Below are 22,091 nucleotides of genomic sequence, written 5' to 3' on the forward strand. Positions count from 1 at the left end.
TCCTCTTTGCAAAATAACCAAAATGTATGCCTTATGTTTATATCTTTATACCCAAAATATGACATGAATGTCCACAGCAGTGTTATTTTAATGGTCCTAAATAGGAAACAAATGTCCATCAGCCGGGTGGTGGTGGTGCACACCTTTAATCCCAGCACTCGGGAGGCAGAGGCAGGCGGATCTCTGTGAGTTTGAGGTCAGCCTGGTCTACAAGAGCTAGTTCTAGGACAGGCTCCAAAGCTACAGAGAAACCCTGTCTCCTGTCTCGAAGAACCAAAAAAAAAAAAAAAAAAAAGCTCATCAGGGGTGGAATGGATAAATATAGTATAGTCACACAATGGGATACTCTGCAGTTATGAAGGGTGAAGTACATCAACAGTGTCCATAGTTCTCCCTAACATAAGATCAATAAAACAGATACAGATTATTATTCCATTTATATGAAGTCTAACAGGCAAAGTTGACTTCTGCTATTAGAAGTCATAATGGTGGCTCTCTCTTTTTTTTCCTTTTAGTCATCTAAGAAAATTGCGGGTGGGTGTGGTCGTACATGCCTGGAATCCCAACACTTGATAGGTAGAGTCAGCAGGATTAGGAATCCAAGGCCAGCCTCAGCTCTGTTGTGAATTTGAGATCAGCCTGGGCTTCATGAAACTCTCAAAAATAAATTATGATAAAATACATACACCATAAAATTTTCCATTTGCATTCATACTATTGTGTAATCATTCCCAATAACTGGTTCCAGAATTTTGTTTTTTAATATTTAGTTTCATTTTATGTGTATGAGTGCCTGCATGTGGCCCCACAGGTGTCTGTGTATACCAATGGGTGTGATGTCTTTGGAGGCCAGCATCCCCTGAAACCAGTATTACAAGTGGTTGTGAGCTGTCATGTGTGCTAGAGCTGAGACTGGTGACCTGGAAGAGCAACCCGTGCTCTTAACTACTTTTACATTGCTCCAGTCCCACTCCAGAACTTGAAGTAGTGTTGACTGGGGTCTCTGTCCTCAGAGAGGAGAGATGATGACTGGGAGAAGCACCTGACTATTTATTGATAATGATTCCTTTAAACAAAATTTCTCTCAAGATGATGTATCCAGATACACTGACTATACTTCTCTGTGTGAATGTTATACCTAAATAATTGTAGATACATAGTTTTGCTGAGTAGATGTCTTTCCCCTAGTGGTAGGACTCTGAGTCATCTTTGCTTTGCTAATTGTATTGTTTTAGTTCTTTATGAACACAAGTATTACTCTGGCAACAAATTTTTAAAATGTAAATAACTTTAAATAAAGGAAATACAATGTTTTCAAAAGAAAATATTCCTTGTAATCCGAGGCACTAGAACTCTGCTTACTCATGTTTGTGCCATGGTTGACATTTTTGTGCTTGCCCCAGCCCTATATGGTTCTGTATCTCTCCTGTCACCTCTCTTCCCAGGGGCGTGTAGAAGGATGTGGGTACTGATGAGGAGGGAGGGTGGCCCACTCTCCTCCGTCACTGGTGATTATCTCCGCAGATTCATCCTTGCCAAGCTAGAAGTAAACTTGAAGCCAAAACTAAAGTTTTGAGAAGATAATGTAAAGACCAAGGTATACAGCTACCTGAACTGGCAAGATCTAGAAGTCTGTCATCTAGAAGGAAATGAATGGTGCCCCTAGTCTGTGATAAAAAGAGTGAGTGGCCTTTAGTATGTCATCAGGGAAAGAGTAAGCACTCTAGGAAGTTTAGCAACAGGAGGCATTGCCAGCCTTCTTCACGCTTCACCGACTGGAGATGCTGTCTCAGGAGTGTGGAATAACTAAGCTACCCTGTTAGGCTCCCACACTCCTCTCTGTCCTTTCCAGAGCAGTCGTCACAATGGCTGCTAATCTGCTGCCACTGTGGTCTCTTTAGTACCTGGAACTAAGTCTTTTTGATCACGGCCTCCAAAGCTCCAAATAATTCTGGGCCCACAGGACATACTCAATCCATGTTGATCTAAATTGTTGGAGACATATCCTGCCCTTGAGTCTTTCCCCAAGTGCTGTGACTCCACACTCTGCTCCTCTCTTGGTGTTCAGATCTCTTCTGAAGAAATTATTCCCCATGCAGACCCTGCATATGTTCTGCACCTGTGACGTAGATCTAAACCCACCTCCACACGCACTGTGGATGTTCTCCCTCCCCATCACCTAGCTGCTTCTACTGCACTTTCCTGACTTTGCCCTTCAAAGTCTTCCCTTTTCTTCCCATGCTGGGGATTGAATTCAAGGCTATGCACACGCTAGGTGAGCACTCCTTCACCAAGCTGCATCACTAACTCCTGGACTCCCTAAATCCGAGCACTTGTTAAGTTGCTTCTGCCTGAATTTATAGCAGGAATTTCCCATACACAATAAAACATGTCTGTCATGCATTATCATTTTCCGGCTAAGCCCTCATCTTAAGCCAGGCCCTATGCTAGTTGCTACTCTAGTTGGAAAGGCAGTACTGCTGTAGGATTCCATTATGGGAAAGCCTAACAAGGAACCTAACTCAATCCTAGTCACAGTTTCCCTGAGGAACTGAAATTCCTGTGAACACTCAAATTTAAGTAGAAGGAGTTGGGGCAGCGGGTAAGAAAAGAGGTGAAGAGAACTCTATGTTTAAAAGGCCAAGGGCTGGGAGGGGTAAAATATCCAAGGATTTTGAAGACATTGCCACTAGCTGAGTGTGGAGCGGAGGACGGTGTGCCCGGGTGAGGCTGGGGAGCAGGCGCTGATGGAATGAAAGAACCCTTGGTGCCTGCTAAGTTTGCTTCAGACAGGAATCTTTTTGGTTGAAAGTGACCACTGATCTGCTAAGAAAAAAAGGGTCCTATATGGGCTCAGTAGCTAAAAGTTCAGGGCTTTCAAGATCAAAGATGTCATTGAGTTTTGACATTGCTCTCATCTTTGCTCTCCTTTGTGCTTGCTCCATTCTTTTCTCTGTGAAATGGTCCCCTGATCTCGCCCAAACACAGAAGATGACTGCAGTGGAAGGGGCCATTGATACTGGCCGCTTATTCATACGTCAGAACCTTCAAGGCTACCTTCTTTTCAGGAGGTCTAGACCTTTCTAGCTTAGATTCCCCCCGAAGGTTGGCAAGATCTTGGCCTTATAGGAACTATGGAAGCAGAGAAAGGGACAGGTGAAGGGACTCTATTCCAAAACTCCAAAGCAATTTGCTTTTTTAAAACTAGCCAGCCTCCTGTTCCCTGCTTCTTTGTCCCAGGTGCTAACATGCATATTCTCCGTCTCATCCTTTGCTTTCCTGAAGAGCAGAACATAAAGAGGGTAAGAACATAAAGAAGGACAGTAACCTTAGAAACAGCCCCAACCCACCCCGCGTCCTACGAGAGAGCCTGACCTACTTGTCTCCCACCCACTCTCGCTCCCTCCCAGCCCTACTCAAACCTTGCCAAGTCCTGCCCCAAGTTCGGGGCATTTGAACTTGTCCACTGAGCAGAGAGAGGGTCGCCTTCTCCTCACTCGCATCCCTCCTAGGCAAGCCCAGCCAAAGAGCATCCCACTCAGGGACCACCTTTTTTTCCCTGGGATCCCGCGCTTCCGCCTCCGGGGCGGAGACTCCTCCCCTCGCAGTCCCAGTTGTGTTCCCTGGAAGAGCCGCCGGAACCGGCACCGGCGAGAAGCCGGGTCCTCCTTGCGCTCTAGGAACCGTTCAGTCCTGGAGGCCAAGAGCCCCACCCGGAATTCGGCGGCTGCGCGGCTTCAGCACCGCGGACAGCGCTCCGTCTGCAACCCCTAGTGTCTGCGGCAAAGCCGCGCTGTGCTAGCGGCATGGCCCGGCGCTCCAGCTTTGTGGCGCTGCTGCTCAGCTTCGGCCTTCTCTGGCTGTGTTCCGGTAAGAACTGGCGGCCAGGCTCCCCTGCCTCGGCTAGTGGCTCAGGACGCCGAGTTCTGCCACCTCTGCCAGGACAAAGGCAAAACGAGGAATTCCAGTCTAGAGGTGGAAGAGCCTGCTGGGGGATGGGGAGTGACTCCAGGGTCGGCAGGCAGGGAGCATCTGGAAGACTGATCTGGGAGGAAGACTCAGGCACAGGCGCAGGCGAGAGGCCAGGGAGAGGTGGAAACCTGGCCATTGCAGGGAAGAAACAAGCACAAAGAGGAAGGAAGGAAGGAGAGGATTCTGAGATGACAAGAGACTTGATACCCTTTGACTTTTTTATGACCCGGGTTAATGCCTTCCTCCTGGCTCCCCATCATTTCCCACTCCCCTCATTGGGGTCCTGATTTGGGTCACCCTACAGGGCACGAAGGGGAGAACTGTGACTTCCCACCTGGGACAGGAGACTTGGAAGAGTAGAAAATGCCAGACTAAGGACAAGGGAGGCGCTCTGTGGGTGATCAGAAGGTCACAGAAAGAGAGGCATGAGGAGAGGGGCCAGTACAAGGCAATGCACAATAGAACAAACTCTCCACACCTGCATGACAACACGGGGTGGGTACCTGTGCCCACAGTTCAGGCAACCCTACTATTCTGCCCCAACCCATGGAGGCAGAGATCTCAAACCTCAGAGGCTTGTCCCTCTGAAACCTTTTGGGGAAAACAAGTCCCCATTAATCCTTGCAGTCTAGAGGTGAATGGTCTCGGAGAAGGACTTATCTATGAAAGTCAACCTGGGGCTTCTATGGTCCTGTGGCTTATTTGAACATTTTGCAGTATCCTTAAGCACAGGGCTGTGAAGAGGCTATAACTTCTAGGCTGAGGAAGTTGATCAGTCACCCCACTCCCTGGGTAAGAGGACCTTTGTGAACCCTTCTGCTTACTCACTTCCTGCCCTGCCTTACCCAGAGGTTTTGGCTACTGACACAGAGGAGCGGCTAGTGGAGCACCTCCTGGATCCCTCCCGCTACAACAAGCTGATCCGTCCAGCCACGAATGGCTCGGAGCTGGTCACTGTTCAGCTCATGGTGTCCCTGGCCCAGCTTATCAGTGTGGTGAGTGTGGCTCTCCAACTCTCTGTCCAGCTACAGGTCAGCTCAGCCAGAAAGGGTTTGCTCCTGCATTTGCTCCTGGCGCTTCTAAGGTGGTGGTGGCTGCGGGACCCTAAGAGGGCGGTGGAAGGGCTGAGGTCTGGGGACCTTTTCAGCAGCTACCTTGTTTCCCTGCAGCATGAACGGGAGCAGATCATGACCACCAATGTCTGGCTAACCCAGGTCAGTGGTCTTTCCTACCCACATCTTCTCCTCCTTTCTCTCTTTCCATCTCCGGCAGCAAGGAGTCCTGAATAGTTGGGTTTGAATCCTTTGTCTGGGCTACTCACCAGCACTGTAATTGATTCAGAATCTGCTCTCACTGTGTAACTCTGACTGACGTAGAACTCAGTTTGTGGATCAGGGTGGTCTTGAACTCACAGAAATGTCTGCCTGTCTCTGCCTTGCTGGTGCTGGGATTACAGGTTTTCACAATCATCCCTGTTCAACTCTGATTTTAAACACATGAAACACGCCCAAGACTCATTTTCACATCTGTGAAATGTAAAGTCTAGTACCCTGGCTCAGCTGGCAAACGACATGGAGAAGCATCATCACATGACCTATGTCTGGGCAGAGAAGTCGCTGTGGAGAGAAGACTAACTTGAAGTTTTCCACAAGCCATATGAGTTCTCTTTTGTACCTTTCTTTGGATCTGGGTCCCCTTTCGGGCTAGAGGCTGGTAGTACCTTGCTCTCTCTCTTTTCCAGGAGTGGGAAGATTATCGCCTCACCTGGAAACCTGAGGACTTCGACAATATGAAGAAAGTCCGGCTCCCTTCCAAACACATCTGGCTCCCAGATGTGGTCCTATACAACAAGTAGGTGACCCTGGAGTGATAGGAAGGTTAGGAAAGACCAGAGGTGTGCTTGGGAGGGACTGAGCTCATGGGGGAGGGGCTCCAAAGGAAGGCACTGTTGTGAGAAGCAGGGGCTTTCCCCGGCAGGTTGTAGACAGGCATTATCCACACAAACACACCCAACTAGTGGAATGCAGTGTGGGCAGTCATGGCGACATGATCAGCCCCTCCCAGCTACTTAGGTTGCCGGTATTTGGAGCAGGGGTAGGGAAAGTGAAGACTGACAGTTCTCAGTGCCTAACTTGATTCAAGAGTGGGCACTTCTGGAAGCCTGTGTGGTGGTGACAAAGAACGTAGGGTCCTCGTTTCACCTAGATTCTGTTCTGTTCCCTTCAATGAGTCTTCTTACCTTGACGGCACACAACTCCCTTAACTGACGGGACTGCGCCCATACCTCTTCATTGCTGGGGTTTCTTGCTCAGACCTCTCTGGCTTCCCCACCTCTTTACCCTCATATTCAACTTACACATTCGGGACAAGTAGCAGATGCATGCCACCCCCATCATCCTCTTCTACCGCTGAGGCTATGCATGCCTCCTGAACAGAACACCTGTTCTTACCACCAGCCTGTGCAGCTCCCATCTCAAGCCCCATTCCTGCATCCTATCTGTATTAGAGGGTCACCGCTAGCCTAGGTCCTCCTTTGCTGGGTTGATGAGTGGGATGGAGATCCTCAAGCCAGGGCTGACTGCCCCATTCCTTGGCAGTGCTGACGGCATGTACGAGGTGTCCTTCTACTCCAATGCGGTGGTCTCCTATGATGGCAGCATCTTTTGGCTACCGCCTGCCATCTACAAAAGTGCATGCAAGATTGAGGTGAAGCACTTCCCGTTTGACCAGCAGAATTGCACGATGAAGTTCCGCTCATGGACCTACGACCGCACAGAGATCGACCTGGTCCTCAAAAGTGATGTGGCCAGCCTGGATGACTTCACACCCAGTGGGGAGTGGGACATCATTGCGCTGCCAGGCCGGCGCAACGAGAACCCAGACGACTCCACCTATGTGGACATCACCTATGACTTCATCATTCGTCGCAAGCCGCTCTTCTACACAATCAACCTCATCATCCCCTGCGTGCTCATCACCTCACTGGCCATCCTGGTCTTCTACTTGCCCTCGGACTGTGGTGAGAAGATGACACTTTGCATCTCTGTGCTGCTGGCGCTCACGGTATTCCTGCTGCTCATCTCCAAGATTGTGCCTCCCACCTCCCTCGATGTTCCGCTGGTGGGAAAGTACCTCATGTTCACCATGGTGCTTGTCACCTTCTCCATCGTCACTAGTGTGTGTGTGCTCAATGTACACCACCGCTCGCCCACCACGCACACCATGGCTCCCTGGGTCAAGGTGATCTTCCTGGAGAAGTTGCCCACCCTGCTCTTCCTGCAGCAGCCACGCCACCGCTGTGCCCGTCAGCGCCTGCGCCTGAGGAGGCGCCAGCGGGAACGCGAAGGTGCAGGCGCGGTCTTCTTCCGTGAGGGCCCTGCCGCTGACCCATGCACCTGCTTTGTCAACCCCACGTCAGTGAAGGGCTTGGCTGGGGCTTTTGGGGCTGAGCCCACGCCTGCAGCTGGCCCGGGGCACTCGGCGGGGCCTTGCAGCTGCGGCCTCCGAGAGGCAGTGGATGGTGTACGCTTCATTGCGGACCACATGCGGAGTGAGGATGACGACCAGAGCGTGAGTATGAAGTGTAAGATAGGTGTGCTAGGAGCAAGGGCCCCTATGTGCGGGAAGTAGGTGTTGCTTAGAGTCCCAAAGCCAAGGTACAGGGGTGAGGCAACATGAGCGAGGCGGACTCTGCAGGATAGGCTAGCAGACTCACTTGCCTGCACTGGAGTCTGCACCACACAGATGATGACCTTGTGGTTCCCCGAGGAATAGTACTCAGGGTGAGATGCATCGGCTGGGACGTCATCAGTGTGGTGAGGGAGGTATCCAGGAATCTTAGGGCAGGGGGAAGTTCTTTTGGGCTTGAGGGTGTCACTGAGTTTTTCCCTGTAGGACACATGAGCACATAAAGTTGTTAGTGTGTTACTCTTAGTGCAAATGGAGATGCGTCCTTGTGGGCCACAGAGTAGGCAGATGAAGACAGTGATGACGACAGACAGGGAAAGGGAGGTTTAGAGGGTCCATGGGGTTGATTCTGGTGGACAGAGCAGAATTTCAAATCAATATCCCATCTCTACTGTCCTGGGCCTTGAAAAGAGGCTAATGAAGTACTTATAGAGATGGGGTAGATAGAGGCACGGGCTCCCTAGACCCATTCTGCACATCCAGTTTCTGGCTCTCCCTCACCCCAATCTTCCTAGAAGGGGATCCTTGAGACTAATCCAGGAGTTGGGGGAAGGTGCAATGGGTTGACTTCCTACCCCCCATTTTGGGTACCATCTGGCCTTCTCTGAGATCAGTGTTTAGGTACCTGACTAGTTTTAAACCAAGGCTCAGTTGTTGCTATAGTGACCATCAAGGTTTCCTCTAGGATTCTGCCATTCCTGGTGAAGGAGAAAGGACAGGCACTGTGGTTTTTGTTGGGAATCGAGTTCAGACATCTTTTCCTCTGCACGGCAGGAAAGCATGAGACAGGGAGCATTTCATAGCTCAGAGGAAGGCAGAGGGGCTGAGACCACGATGAGGCCGCTGAGGCCAACAGGGAGACACTAGGGTGCAGGCTCAGCTGCTGCTGGATCACAGGCTCCACCCCCGCCGCAGTCCATCATGGAGCCTCCATTCCAAGCCAGGTGCTGAGCGGGCAGTGACCTACTTGGATGCCTCAGAGAGATCTAAAACTCAGCACATCCAAAACCGAGTGCTTGGTCTATACCCCAACCACCCCCAGTCTCTCTCTCTCTCTCTCTCTCTCTGTCTCTCTCTCTCTCTCTGTCTCTCTCTCTCTCTCTGTCTCTCTGTCTCTCTGTCTCTCGTTTGTTTGTTTTTCGAGACAGGGTTTCTCTGTAGCTTTTAGAGCCTGTCCTGGAACTAGCTCTGTAGACCAGGCTGGCCTCGAACTCACAGAGATCCTCCTGCTTCTAGGAATAAAGGCGTGCGCCACCACTGCCCACCTCCAGAATGATTCCCCACTTTAGTGCTCTGCCATCCTAAGGCGAACACCCTGGTCAACTTCAGCTCTGTGTGGACCGCAATTGCCTCCCTGATTCAGCTTCCGGAGGTGCATTTAAATAACCCCTGTCCTAGGCTCTAGACACTACCCCTTTGCCTGACCCTCTGGCTGACCTATCACTCAGTTGTCTCAAGCTAGCCACACTCTTTCCTGCCTTCCAGCCTTTGCTTCTGCGTTCCTCCACCCTGAACAACCTTTGTATTAGTTACTGTTTCTCACGGCTGTGATGGAATTTCCGACAAAAGCTGCTTCAGGAAAGCAAGGATTGCTTGGGCTTATAGTTTGAGGTTATAGCCCGAGGTCCTACTGAGTCAAGAAGCAGGGGGAGGTGAACACTGATCCGCAACTAATCTTTTCCTTTTTTCTTTTTTCTGTCTGGACCCTAACCCATGGAATAGTGCTGTCTGCCTCAATTAACCCAATCTAGAAAACTTTCCATAGACTTGCCCAGGTTTGTTTCCATGGTGATTCAAAATCTCACCAAGCTGACAATATTAAACCACCTTTTTTCTAAAGACAAAAACCTATTAGTGTCATTAATTTTTGCTTTGTTATTTAAGAGTAAACCTGTATACGACCTATTACCCCAAACACTCCAGTGTGTCTCTCCTTAAGAACAGGGATACTCTCTTGCATGACTCAGCTTCAGGGCTGGGGATGTGGCTCAGTGGTAGAGGTCACAGTTCGCATGTGAGTTCCAACTGTAGCCAACAACCAACCAAAATAACAGTGAAGTGCCAGGCTCAAAGATCAACTTCTGGAAAGAGCATCAATACTTTCATTACTGTGAAGTCCACATTCAGGCTTTTCCAGTTGTCCTAGCAGTGCCCTTATTAGGACCATCACCCCCAGACCTAGGACCCCGAGTTGCGTTTAGTTGCCAAGCCCCATTAGTGTCCTCCCCCAGATTTGCCTTTCACCGGGACCAACAAGGTGAGCAGGGCTCTGCTGGCTTTGCCTGCCCAGTCTCCAGTGTGACCTTGCGCCCCCCTGATCTTGCTCCTGGAAGAGGCGTTTCCAGGTCACACCCTGCTCCCTTCTTCCTTCTGTTTCTCCATCCTAGTCTTCCATTCCCTCTCAGTGAAGAATCTTTGGTTTATTGTCTCCGTCTCCCTGGGAGACTGAAAACCACAGGGTTGTGTCCCAGTGCCTCTCAGGATGCTATTGTGCCAGCTGCATGGAGGTGCACAGCTGTCTTCCCCCCATCCTGTGAGCTACTGGGCCCCAGAAGAACATGTCTGCAGGAGAGACTGGCTTTTCTGTGACCGTGTAGTTGGTTCCCAACCCCCATGGGCTATTATTAGCTTTCTGACTGATTTTTTTTCCTACCTGGGCTCCATTCTCACCTTCTGGACATCAGTATAGGATGGGGTGCCCCAACTATTATGAAAATAGAGCTTCAGGGCCAGTAGTTCCCAGTTACTGACTTCTGTCCTAGATGCTATCAGGGTCCCTTTAATGTAGGAGTTTGCAGTTTGGTGGAGGGCTAGCCATACAGATGCAGTATGGCATAGTCTAAACATTACGTCGGCAATATATAACCCTGTGCCAAGGGAACAAAAGGATCAGGGAAGCCTTCATAAAGATTATATTTGATTAGGGCTTTGAAATATGTGTAGGTGTTTGGCAGGGTTTTGTTGTTGTCGTTGTTGTTGTTGGTTTGTTTAAGGAAGTGAGAGAACCAGGAAGACATGTTGGAGTTCTCACTAACCCTGAGTTTTGGAGTGTGGGTGGCAAAGGAAAATAGGCTCCTATGCATGATGGGTGGGTTTGGATGGGCCCTGGGGGCTGTGGAGGCACTAGAAGCTTTAGAGCAGGCAAGATCGGGGCTTGCTGAGGAAGAGGGGCGGGGTGTTCATGAGTGGAGGGGACTTTTCTACCCCATCCCACACATCATGAGACTAGTATCTGAGCCACTTATATCTCCTCCATCCAGGTGAGGGAGGACTGGAAATATGTTGCCATGGTGATCGACCGCCTGTTCCTCTGGATCTTTGTCTTTGTCTGTGTCTTTGGCACCATCGGCATGTTCCTGCAGCCTCTCTTCCAGAACTATACTGCCACTACCTTCCTCCACCCTGACCACTCAGCTCCCAGCTCCAAGTGAGGCCTCACTCGTCTGCAGCTCTTCCCCGTGACCCCTGGGGTTCAACAGTACTGGGTGGAAGATGGCTCCATCCCCACTCCTCTGAAGACCTGTTTCACACACCCACTCACGTAGCCCTGCAGCCTGGAGGCTGTGCCAGTTGCTCTCCTTCCCCTCCTGAGCTAATCCAGGCAGTAGTGATAATAGTGGGAGCCAAGGCTGGTAAGTAGAAGTCAGAGGAGGAGGGGCCAAGAAAGGGACAGAGTTATTTATGGCCTCCAAGTCATGGGAGAAGAGGAGGTGAGAAGCGGGGCTCAGATCCTCCAGCCAGGCTGACAGTGGAGACCGCTGAGATAGATGTGGGGGAGTGCGGCCAAGAGTTGGCACCCGGCCACTTACGTGGACAGCAGCTGGTCTGGAAGGATCGCAGTTTCAGGGGGTCCTTCTGAGAGCTTCCCGGGGAGCTTCAGCTTAGGCTCTCCAGAGCCCAGCTCCAAGGCCACGGACTGCTGGACAGACACAAGAACACTGTGAAGTGAACGGCCCCTCAGAGCACTTCCCAGCCATCAGGGGCGCTCCTGGGCATCCCTGCTTGGTGGCAGGAGGGACCTCCTTTTACTAGAACAAGAAATTGCCTATAGAAGGCCTCCCTCTCCAAACTTCCAGCCCCAGAGAAAGCACCCTGGCATCAGAAGCAGCATCTGGAAAGATGGTGCACCTCTGGAGGGCAGAACTACTGCAGGCTCCAGGCTCAGAGACCCCACCAGCTGCTGATGTGCCCACCTTGACTAAAGTAACTGGCTGTCAACTACCTCCTGAAACTGGCTGTTGTGCAAATTAGTCACCAGCCAGGGCTGGCAAGGTCAGTGAGCAGTTTGTCCGACGCTTCTCCGTGTACTGTTGAACATACCAGGCAAACAGTACCCATCTTAGAACTTGCTTTCAGCATCTGTACAGTGGGAACCGAGGTTGGCAGGGCTGTGATGGGTGGGAAGGACCGTGCGGGTAAAGGATCCTGAGGAAATGCTGTCCCTCCCATTGGGTGTAATCTTTTGAAGAAGAGACTGCAACAAGGGAGGGGAGGTAAGAGGCCATCATGTGTCAGAGCAATGTGAGCCCTAAAAGATACTAGGAGGCTTTGGGGGAAACTCAGTCCCTGCCACTTTGTGGCTTTCTGTCTCTACCCTGGGAGACTCCTTGCCTCCTCCATGAAGCTGTCTCTGAAGAGAATCAGGTAACTGGTTTGTTGAGCCTGCATGGGAATCTGGGACAGGGTGGCCTGGGAGTGGCAGTGAAGAAGGAGTTGGGGATTCCCATCAGTGACCAAGCTCCAGCAAGCTGGCGACCGCCTTGGCCTGGAAACATGGCCCACAGACTCCCTGCCACTGTGGAGACCTGCTAGTCTGGAGCAGCTGGTGCCAAGGGTGAGGAAAGCCAAAACAAACAGAACACAGGACCCTCCAGAGTTTTCTTTTGTTGTTGTTTTTGGGTTGGAGATTAAATGGAAAAGAAGAACTTCCTTGTAAGGAACAAGAACAATGAGGGACTGGGCACTGTTCCTATCCTCTGGGATTCTGCCTTTGACAGTCCTGAGGGAAGCAAGCTCCAGAGAGACCAGGAGCAGCAGCAGAACATGTCTTCAGAGAGCCTGGTACCTGCTCCCTGCCAGTCACCTTGGCCTCCTGGGGAGGAAAGCCAAGGCCTTTAGAGCTGCCTGAACTGTCCCCCAAGCAGAGTGACACGGTCCCTGTCTATTGTCACCCTCTGCTTCCAGGCAGAAATGGCTGTTGAGCCCCTCTTACGTTGGCCAGCTTCCCACTCACCAAACCTAACTGGACAGAACAACGGTCACTTTGTAGTAATTATCCCATCATGTCTAAGAAGTCGGTCAGTGTGCTGGTCATGTGCTTCCCAAAGGACTAAAACTTTGGGAACTGGTAGGTTCCTCACCCACCCGCATCCAGTACACTCATCTCTATGCCATCTTGGCAGCCCCTGTCTCCACTCTCAGAGTATGTGCAGTGGTCCACATCACTTTCCCTAAACCTACATCCCCACTCCTGCTGCCCACCCCTGTAAGCTGGACTCATTCCTCTTAAAATTGTTTCTAAATATTGCCTTGTTACTTTGTTCTGTTTGGGGAGAAGGGCGCTAACCCTTACAGACAAGACTGACACAAGAGAAGGGGAGAACACTAGAGAACCCGGGAGTGGCAGCGCGTCCTGCCAGCCAGTGTTATCTGTCCCACTTACCAGAAGCAAAAGAAATGGCCTGGAGGCTGAGCCGAGGGGCCCTGTGGGGAAGACCCTGTAAGGAAGCAGGGGGTAGGGTGGGCTTGGGCGTCCTCTCCAGCCCTGGCTGGCTGCTCCCCTCCCCCCCCCCCCCCGCCCCCGCAGCTCTGGCTCTTCACCTCTGCCCAAATCCTGGGATCAGAGTGAAACGGTGGCTGGTCTCTCTGCCTTCAGAAAACTGTTTCCTACCTTCAAGGCTGGGAGCCAGGGATCCTGTGTATGCCAAGCAGTACTGCACCCTGAGCTACATCCTCAGAGACTGGAATACTCCATTTCCCTGGAGGCGGGCCCAGTGGCTGAGGACAGAGACATTTGAGACTCTAGGACAGCAGGAGCTGTCACCCCGAACTGCCTTTAAAACTGCTCAATTCCCAGAGTCCTGCATCGAAACAGGTGATAAACGATACCACATAAAGTCCTGATCTAAAGTGTTATGACCTCGGTTGGTCCATGTCTTTCACTCAACGTCCTTGGGTATGGTATCACAGTTGAAGGGCCAAAGATGGGTCATGCAGGAATTTTGGAGAAAGTGACTGTGTAGAAAGAGAGGAGTTTCCTTGACATTTAAGAGGGAGACTTCGGATGCCATCCACAAAGTGAGAAGATGCACTCAAGGCCACCCCGGTTCCCAGCTCTAACTCCCTTCCAAATGGCACATAGAGGCACAGGAAAGGCTGAGCGCTTGTAGGGGAAGGAGGTGAGCCCCAGGAGCAGTGACTTGTGGTCTGCAGCGTTGACCCTCCATCCGGGGCTTTGAGAGCCTATATAAGCCCCCCCCCCCCCGTGAAAAAGAGATGAGAGGAGGGCTCAGATGGGGAGGGGAGCTGTGAGCAGGGAAAAGGGGGGCAGGGTTGGAGTGCCCAGCCCATTGACTCACCACACTGATACCCAGTCAGGCTGTAGAAAAGTGGGAACCGCAAATCAGCTGTGGCTGTGGCCGGAGATTTTAGTGTCATAGGTCTGTCCCCAAGCAACCAAGCCATGAAACTGAGAGTCCTGTTGCTTCAGTGGGTTTATTTCTGAGGAATGTATACTGCAGTCTGTTAAGGGACACATGAAGGACTGCATCCGTCACAGCACCAAGGCTAGGCCTGGGCCCTTCTCCATTCTGTCTTGGAGTCACTGCCAAAACCCCAAGGCCAACAAAAATCCCTTCAATTTGAGTACAGGAAATAGTTTCAGGCATTGACAATTCTTACACGTGATTATTCAAAGAATGCAAGACAGTCACAGCTCAGACAAGTCAACTACGGAAATCAGTAAGAAACAGCAAGGAGGGAAGGCCGTTTCTTAAAATGAAGGTCACACACAAAAGTGAAGAAAACGTGGTGGAAGCTCCGCCCCTCTAACCAGGGGCCCGGAGGCAGGGTGTGTGCCAGAGGTTCACTTCAGCAGGCCCACAGGAACAGCTGTAGAAACCAGGAACCACAGTTTGCTAGGCAAGGTCTGAGGGTAAGGGTGGGGCTCTGGACTGGAGAGCCTGCGTGCCTGGCTGAGGAAGAAGCTGCTGAAGCGGATCTATCTGCTGCTTTAAATGAATACCCAGGAAGGACCAGAGGGGCCAAAGGAATCAATGGAGAAAAGTCCCTGGCTGCCCTGCCTCAGTCAGATGCAGGTGTCGGGTGTAACATGCCCCAGCTGACAACACACACATCTGCAGGCAGACCCTCACCACTGCAGACACTAGCAGTTCCATAGGATAATTTGGTGTTGTGCAAACAATACATCCCCAGTGTATTGCTAAGACACAGGTTCTTCTGTTAGCCAGGTCTGATCAAAGGTTGAGACAGCAGCCATTAGAATCAAAGTGCAAATATGATATGGTTGCTGCTGGCAGTGGGCCAGAGGGTGGGGGAGCCAGCACTGAGGGTGAGCAAGGGAGTGCAGGAAACCGCTGATACAGCTATTCCTAGACAGAGCCACGCCATTCAGAGGAAAGGCATGGGTTTGGTCCTGTGGAGCAGAATGGAGCGGGGTCTAGCTGTCTGGCTGACTTGGTGCTAGAGCCAGACTCTGTACAGAGGCTAAGGCTCTTACACACCCACAATTCAGTGTTAGGGGGAGGAGGAGTCAGAGGAGCCCACCCCAGAGTGGGGGGCTAGTGTGCCCTGTCACCTTCAACACTGTGGTACATATATATATCAAGATTCCCAAAGGGGCGGGGCAGGTCAGGAGATCGCGGTGCCCTGTGCCCGCCCATGAATCAGCTTCTGAAGCCATCTGGTAAAATGAAAGTACATTCACTAATGGAAAAATATATTTGTCTCTCAAGTCTGTAATGCAGTCCAGAATCAGTATCTCTGGCCTTCTAGAAACATTCATTTTACACATGGCTTTGTCAGCTTCTGCTGATAACAGTGCTATGAGAAGAATCCCGAGTGGACCAGGATACTTTGCATTCATTCCTTCTAGGTCCGGACAAAGATGACCGTGACTTGTCCTCAGCTCTTTACACAGATACTCCATGTGGACAGAGCCAGACTCTGGGAACGCTTTACGGAGGGCAGACAGGAGTGTGGCTACATTCCAAGGAATGCTGCTGTACCCTGGCTAAGGCTCTGTGGGCCCCCACTGGGGCACCGGCTCGGCTTGGGCACCTTCTCAGTTCCACATCTGGTTCTCAACTTTCCCGTGCCCAGGAAGCAAGTTCCCTGGCTGGCCAGCACAGCCTGTTGTTGGGCAGGGCTTGCCTGTCCCAACCATTCTACCACATTCCCACTGCCCTACAACCCCTGATCAGTTTTCAGCTCCTGTTCTTGTAAACATGTCATCAATCCTTTATGTAACTCTTCCCCCTCTGGGGTGGGAAGGAGAAACCTCATCACGGGAAGGAATTCTGGGAGGGAAGACTAGGAGCCTGCAGGTCTACAGAGGTGCCATCATGCGTCCCCGACATGATTTACAGAGAACTGATGGGAATGTAATCAGATCCACAAGAGGTCAGTGTAGCAAACGAAAAGGAGATGCAACTCCACAAAACTAAACTGGAGGGACCAGGCGCCCTGGGGATCAGGGACTGACTGGCTATGCCACACGGGGAACAAATGCCCCTCTGCTTTGAATCTCTGACTTTTTGCTTGGGAAAAGGGTGCGGGGAGGCTTAGCCAGACCCCACCTCGAAATCCCAAAGCGAGTGGGATAAATGGGAACCAAAGGTCTTGGTACCATCTATCATGGTTCCTCCATTGAAAATAAGGGGGGGGGGTAGGGTTTAAGAAAAACAAAAGCCCCCAAACTCTGGCCCAATGTGATGAGGAATGCCACAAACTCCCTCTGACCCTGTGGGAAACATGCCCCACTGTCAGTCATTGGGCACTGGACAGAGATAAAAGTTCTTTTCCTCCTGGGGTTTGCTGATCCAGTTCCCATAGCCCATGTCCCGCAGGCTTTTCTTGAAGTAGTTCTTGGCTAACTCGTAGTCTCGGGCAGCTTTCTTGGCCTCCCCGTAGGAGAGCTGCAGTAGATCTCTCCGGGCACGGAAGGAGCACAGCTTCTTAAACTGAAGGAAAATGTTCTTCTTGGACACCCGAGACAACTCCTTCCCTGGTCTGGGGAAACAAAGGCATTGGTCATTCATCTAGAAGCAGGTGAGGTGAGGGCTAAGGTGTGAATTCTGTAGAAGGTGGATGGCCCTGGACTCCCGAGCGGCAGGCAGGGACATGCCCTTGGGAGTGGCAGCAAGCCTGGTGGGCCTCTCTTGTGCCTTGCCTCCTTACCCATCCACAGTGCCTCTGGTGCCATCCAGGATCTCCAGGTCGTAGCCATCGGCCAAGCACCAGTTGACACTTGTCTCCTTGGTCTTTCCAGACTGCCTTTTGGAGTCATACACGCTGACTCGGCCGACCTAGGAACCCATGGAGTGATGGGAGAAAGGGAACCCTTTCAGAACAAAGGTTTGGGGGCAGGGCAGCAAGATTGCTGGGTAAGGAGTGTGAGGCCCTGGTCGTTCCCTTTGAGAGCTGCACTAACTTCACCATGGTTCAGATTGCACTTCGGACTGAGAGCTGAAGCCCAGACACCCAAAGGGAGCAAGCGCTTGCTCTTGGGACCCCAGCAAAGGCTTCCCCATCCACAACGCTTTGCATAAGGAGGTCAAGAGCAAAGAGAATGGGGTTGGAGCACCTTGGGGTGGTTGACAATAAAGGGATAGCGGAGCCCGTCCTCAAATGCATTCCCATCTCTGGTCACACGGCAGCAGATGGCACGGGTCAGATGCCCTTGGCTGAAAAGGTAACCTGGGTGAAAACAAAAGCAAGTTTACAACTGGGTCTGCAGAAAGTGCTGCCAGGAGGCAGAGGCACACAAGGAGCGGGGAGAGGAGAGCAGCTCCTTTGCTGTGAGACGCCTGACTGTGTCCACACAAGACACACAGGACATCAAATACCTAGGCTGGAGGAAAGGCAGAGGACTGGGAGAGGATGGGAAGGAGGACAGCGAGGCTCTGAGGGGCCTCGCTGCACCCCAGGACCCATGGGGTCTGGCATGTCTTTCCTCCATTTGCTTGCTGCCCACGCCCACCTTCCCTGCCATAGTAGACTGAGCACTTAGATTCTGTTCTTTTTTTTTTTTTAAGATTTATTTATTCATTAAGTATACAATGTTCTGCCTGCAAGTATGCCTGCACACCAGAAGAGGGGACCAGATCTCATTATAGATAGTTGTATGTCACCATGTGGTTGCTGGGAATTGAACTCAGGACTCCTGGAAGAACAACCAGTGCTCTTAACCTCTGAGCCATCTCTCCAGCCCTAGATCCTGTTCTTAAGCAAAAAACCCAGCTCGCTTGGGAAGGGAGCCATAGGAACACAGGACAAATGGCTTGCTGGGATCTGGTCCAAGGACAGGAGGATTCCAGCTCCCAAAGTAACTCCCTTACCTAGTGTTACAGATTTCAGGTACACAGGCTGTAGGAAGTGAGTCAACAGTGCCCCTTGCAGGCCCAGCACATTCCAGCGTAGAATTTTGTCACTACAGGACATGGTACGGAGTCTTTCCCCAAGTCGGATGCCATCCCACGTGGGAACAATGTCACTGGACTCCACAGGAATTGTGCCTTCCCCTGCATGAGAGACTTGAGTTGGACTGATGAAGGCCACTGGATCAAACCATATCCTGGGCACACTATGTGTGCGCCCAAGGTATGGGCCATTGGCTGCTTATATTTTATAGCACCTACTATGTGCCCTACTATATGCTTGGTACTGAAAACCACATGATTAGGAGAACGAGACTTTGCCTCTTGCTGTGTTTATGGGATGGAAGGGAAGAAAGGGAGAGGGAAAAGACCAGCAAACAGACATGTATGCAGAAACTCTGGGAGCTCGCAGTGCTCGGAAGACTTGAAGGAGCTATGACCAGGACAGCACAGAAATGGCGAGGGCACAGGAGTCAGGGAAGCTAAGCACAAGGGCGTGTGGCAGGCAGAGACAGCAAAGGCCCCGAGGCAGCAAGGGGTCCAGTGCATCTGCAGCAGCAGGCTGAGAGGAGGAGTGTGGGGTCCTGTGGGAACCAAGTCCACTCAAGTCCACTCCTAGCCTATACTGGCTGGCTTTGCATGTCAACTTGACACAGCTAGAGTCATCAGAGAGGAAGGAGCCTCAGCTGAGGAAATGCCCCCACCATGAGATCCAGCTCTAATGCATTTTCTCAGTAATCAATGGGGGAGAGCCCAGCCTATTGTGGGTGGTGCCATCCCTGGGCTGGAGGTCCTGGGTTCTCTAAGAAAGCGGGCTGAGCAAGGCATGAGAAGCAGGCCAGTAAGCAGCACCCTCCATGGTCTCTGCATCAGCTCCTGTCTCCAGGTTCCTGCCCTAACTTCCTTCAGTGATGAACAGTGATGTGGAAGTCTAAGCCAAATAAACCCTTTCCTCCCCAACTTGTTTTTTGGTCATGGTGTTTCATTGCAGCAATAGAAACCCTGAGACATAGCCCTAGTTTTAATATGACCATTTAGTGTGTATATGTAGCAGGGGTGTGTACGTGTACTTGTTAGTATAGCGTATTTTTGTGTGTATGCAAGTAAACATACAAGTGTGTACATGCAAAGGCTGATGTTGGCTGCCTTTCTTTGATCTCCACCTTTCTTTGAGGCAGGGTCTCTGAACACGAAGCTCACTCATTTGGCCAAATTCTCCTGCCTCCGAGCCTCCAGCAGGGCTCCAGGTGTGCACTGCCAAGGCTGGGCTCTGATACTGGCACTCAAGTCCTTGTGGCCTGCACAGCAGACATTTTACAACTGGGCCATTTTGCTTTTTAACCCAAGTACAAATGTTTGATCCTGAAGTTTTGGCCTTCCAGAGTTGGGAGTAGCTGCATACCTGGAAGGTTTGGCTTTGTTTCAGAACAGCTGTATGGAGCCACAATTCCTATGCCATATCACACAATCCACCATTTAAAACCACAAGTGTTTTTAAGCTTGTTCCATCATTACAACCAGTTTTTGAGCATTATGTCACCTTACAAAGAAACAAAGAAGTCTTTTACACTAGGAAGTCCCTTGCCTGGCAACTCCCAGTTCATATTCTATGTCTGTGCTCCTGTCTACTCTGCCCCTTTCAGACATGAAATCACATGATATATGCTCTTGTTGCCAAGGCCCACATTGTGGCAGCTCTCAGAACAGCTCTTCCTTCCTATGGCAGGTAATAGTCCCTCACACGGACAGATCCCATTTATGTGGGTGTGGCTACCTGTGTTTGCTCCACTCTAGCCATCGTGACTAAGGCCATCATGAGCAAGCCTGCTCATGTGTTCCCGTGGACACACACCTTCACTCCTTAGGAGTACAACATGGGCTGTAGGGAGAGGAAGGGACCTGACTAACGTCTGAGGACCATCTGGATGACACTGAAGTGTGAAGGGATAGGAAAGATGTGAGGAGACACCGGGTAACAGAAGAGAGGATGCTGACAACACACATGCCAGCTTAGCGGACCCCACATCTGTCAGTCCTCTTCAGTCCTGCACACCCACATTGTCGGACACAGAGAGTGGCTCCTAAGCAGCCTGGAGATGCCCGGCTCTCCCAGGCCTCAGGCTTCCGCACAGAACCTGCTCTCCCTCTCACCGCCCACTGGCAGTCTCGCAGAGCCTGTGGAAGTAGAAGGGAGGTCACCTGTCACTCACCGTTCTCCACCTTGGTGCGAAGCTTGCCTTGCTTGGGATTTTCAAAGACAGGGTAATGGCGGGAGTCTGCGCTTTCCACAGCACGGTCGCTGCAGGATTTGTCAAAGAGGGCTCCGTCTCCACACGGCGCCGTGCTGCCAACAATGGCATTAGTTAAGACTCCCCCAGCAATCTCCCTCCAACTCACAGGTCCTAAGACCACTTGTCATCAAAGCCAGGAATGTTTTCTTAAGCCTATATGGGTACTGGGTGGCAGGAACGACTTTGCTCTCTGGGTATGCACCTCAGACACAGAGCAGACCTGGCTTACAGTACAAGGTCAGGAATTGGTACAGAGAAACATGTGGACATCCAAACCAGGGGTACAAACCTGATGTAGAGATGAAAAGAAATCGTCTTTTTTATCTGGAGCTTCTCTCCTCCCCTGGCAAGCTCAAATATGCTGTTCTTGGCAGTATGTTGGTTATACTTCATGAGCTCACTGTAGAGAAACCTACCGAAAAAAAACTGGCTAGGAGGCAGCTCGAGTCTGGGCAGAGCAGAACACACCTCCACACTCTGCCCTGGGTTTGAACTCAGGTAAGGAAAGGCCTCCATGGGACAGCTTTCTGCCTCTCAGGTAGAAGAGGGACTGAGAAGTTCTCCTCAGCAGACCTTGGCATTTCACTCCAGGCAGAATACACCGACTCAAGACCTTACAGGGCTAGCTGCTGCTTCTCCCTGACTCTGCCCTTCACCAACTACAGCAGAGCCCGAGAAGAAAGCCGGCAGGGGCAGAGCCTGAGTACAGGTTCTCACATGGAGAGAAAAGGCTGCTTCATTCCTCAGGCTTGAGGACGCAAGGGTCACTTTGTTTGGGAAGATGCAATCAGGTCACAGAAGGGACTGCACATGACAGGCCCTATGGACGGCTGCCAATTTGCTGGGGTTTCAAGGTGAGTGGACTGGGAACCAGGAGGGCCCCGCCCCACAACAGCAAACGGCTGTGACCCTCTTGCTCACCTGATGAAGCCCCTCCGGGAGATGATCTCTGCATGGCAGTCGTTGACCGTCTCTCCCTTCAGGCTGAGCGAGTCCCCTTTCACACAGCGATTCCCTGGGCATCAAAACAAAACTGGAGCAGTCAGAGTGCTGGTGAGGAAGGCCAAGACTACGGCAGAGGTTTTGGACTCTATGCACAGTGGCGCATGCCTATAACCTCAGCACCCGAAAGGCTGAAGTAGAAGGATGAGGTATTTGAGGCTAGCCTGAGCTACCATGCCTCCAAACAAAACAAATCCTAGTCAAACCCCAAACTCATTCCAAATCTGAGCAGATGCAGCTGAAAGGAACAGAAATCTGTGCTCCAGAACTGGCGAGCTGGACCCAGAGTTGGACTCCACAGGCCCTGGGGCTATCTCTGCAGTGCTCACTGCTAAAACAATCCCAGAGTCAGACAGTGCTCACTGCTAAAACAATCCCAAAGTCAGTGCTCACTGCTAAAATAATCCCAGAGTCAGACAGTGCTCACTGCTGAGACAATCCCAGAGTCAGACAGTGCTCACTGCTGAGACAATCCCAGAGTCGGACTCCACAGACCCTGGGACTATCTCTGCAGTGCTCACTG

The 22,091-nt window shown here is 51.3% G+C and overlaps 2 protein-coding genes across 7 annotated transcripts in view; one reads left to right on the forward strand and one right to left on the reverse strand.

The window, feature by feature from the left end:
- Positions 1-1,592: 1,592 nt before the first annotated feature.
- On the forward strand, positions 1,593-13,798 carry Chrnb2 (cholinergic receptor nicotinic beta 2 subunit). Of its 2 annotated transcripts, none has more exons than XM_075978408.1 (6): positions 1,593-1,681; positions 4,822-4,967; positions 5,142-5,186; positions 5,714-5,823; positions 6,570-7,542; positions 10,920-13,792. In XM_075978408.1, the coding sequence occupies exons 1-6, from the start codon at positions 1,654-1,656 to the stop codon at positions 11,088-11,090; spliced, it is 1,473 nt and encodes a 490-aa protein (XP_075834523.1). In that variant the 5' UTR covers positions 1,593-1,653; the 3' UTR covers positions 11,091-13,792. The 2 variants fall into 2 exon arrangements, with proteins under 2 accessions (XP_075834523.1, XP_075834522.1); XM_075978407.1 differs by lacking the exon at positions 1,593-1,681 and adding an exon at positions 3,389-3,870 and having other exon boundaries at positions 10,920-13,798.
- Positions 13,799-14,350: 552 nt separating this feature from the next.
- Adar (adenosine deaminase RNA specific) overlaps positions 14,351-22,091 on the reverse strand; it is a 39,689-nt gene continuing 31,948 nt past the window's right edge. For 3 of the 5 annotated variants that reach the window (XM_075978413.1, XM_075978414.1, XM_075978410.1), the window contains 7 exons: positions 21,488-21,581; positions 20,856-20,978; positions 20,486-20,619; positions 18,237-18,419; positions 17,483-17,595; positions 17,077-17,204; positions 14,351-16,908 (listed from right to left, as the gene is read on the reverse strand). In XM_075978413.1, the coding sequence (XP_075834528.1) occupies positions 16,662-16,908; positions 17,077-17,204; positions 17,483-17,595; positions 18,237-18,419; positions 20,486-20,619; positions 20,856-20,978; positions 21,488-21,581 (1,022 nt within the window). In that variant the 3' untranslated portion in view covers positions 14,351-16,661. The remainder of the gene's footprint in view (positions 16,909-17,076; positions 17,205-17,482; positions 17,596-18,236; positions 18,420-20,485; positions 20,620-20,855; positions 20,979-21,487; positions 21,582-22,091) is intronic. The other 2 variants (XM_075978415.1, XM_075978412.1) reach the window with 1 other exon arrangement.

The sequence above is a fragment of the Microtus pennsylvanicus genome, chromosome 7 (assembly GCF_037038515.1).
Source record: "Microtus pennsylvanicus isolate mMicPen1 chromosome 7, mMicPen1.hap1, whole genome shotgun sequence".
Lineage (NCBI taxonomy): Eukaryota > Metazoa > Chordata > Mammalia > Rodentia > Cricetidae > Microtus > Microtus pennsylvanicus.

Coding starts and splice junctions, on each gene's coding strand:
- Chrnb2 (XM_075978407.1), top strand. CDS start 3,807: ATGGCCCGGCGCTCCAGCTTTGTGGCGCTGCTGCTCAGCTTCGGCCTT. Junction 5,187..5,713: donor CCAATGTCTGGCTAACCCAG/GTCAGTGGTCTT, acceptor TCTCTTTTCCAG/GAGTGGGAAGATTATCGCCT. Junction 7,543..10,919: donor GTGAGGATGACGACCAGAGC/GTGAGTATGAAG, acceptor TCCTCCATCCAG/GTGAGGGAGGACTGGAAATA.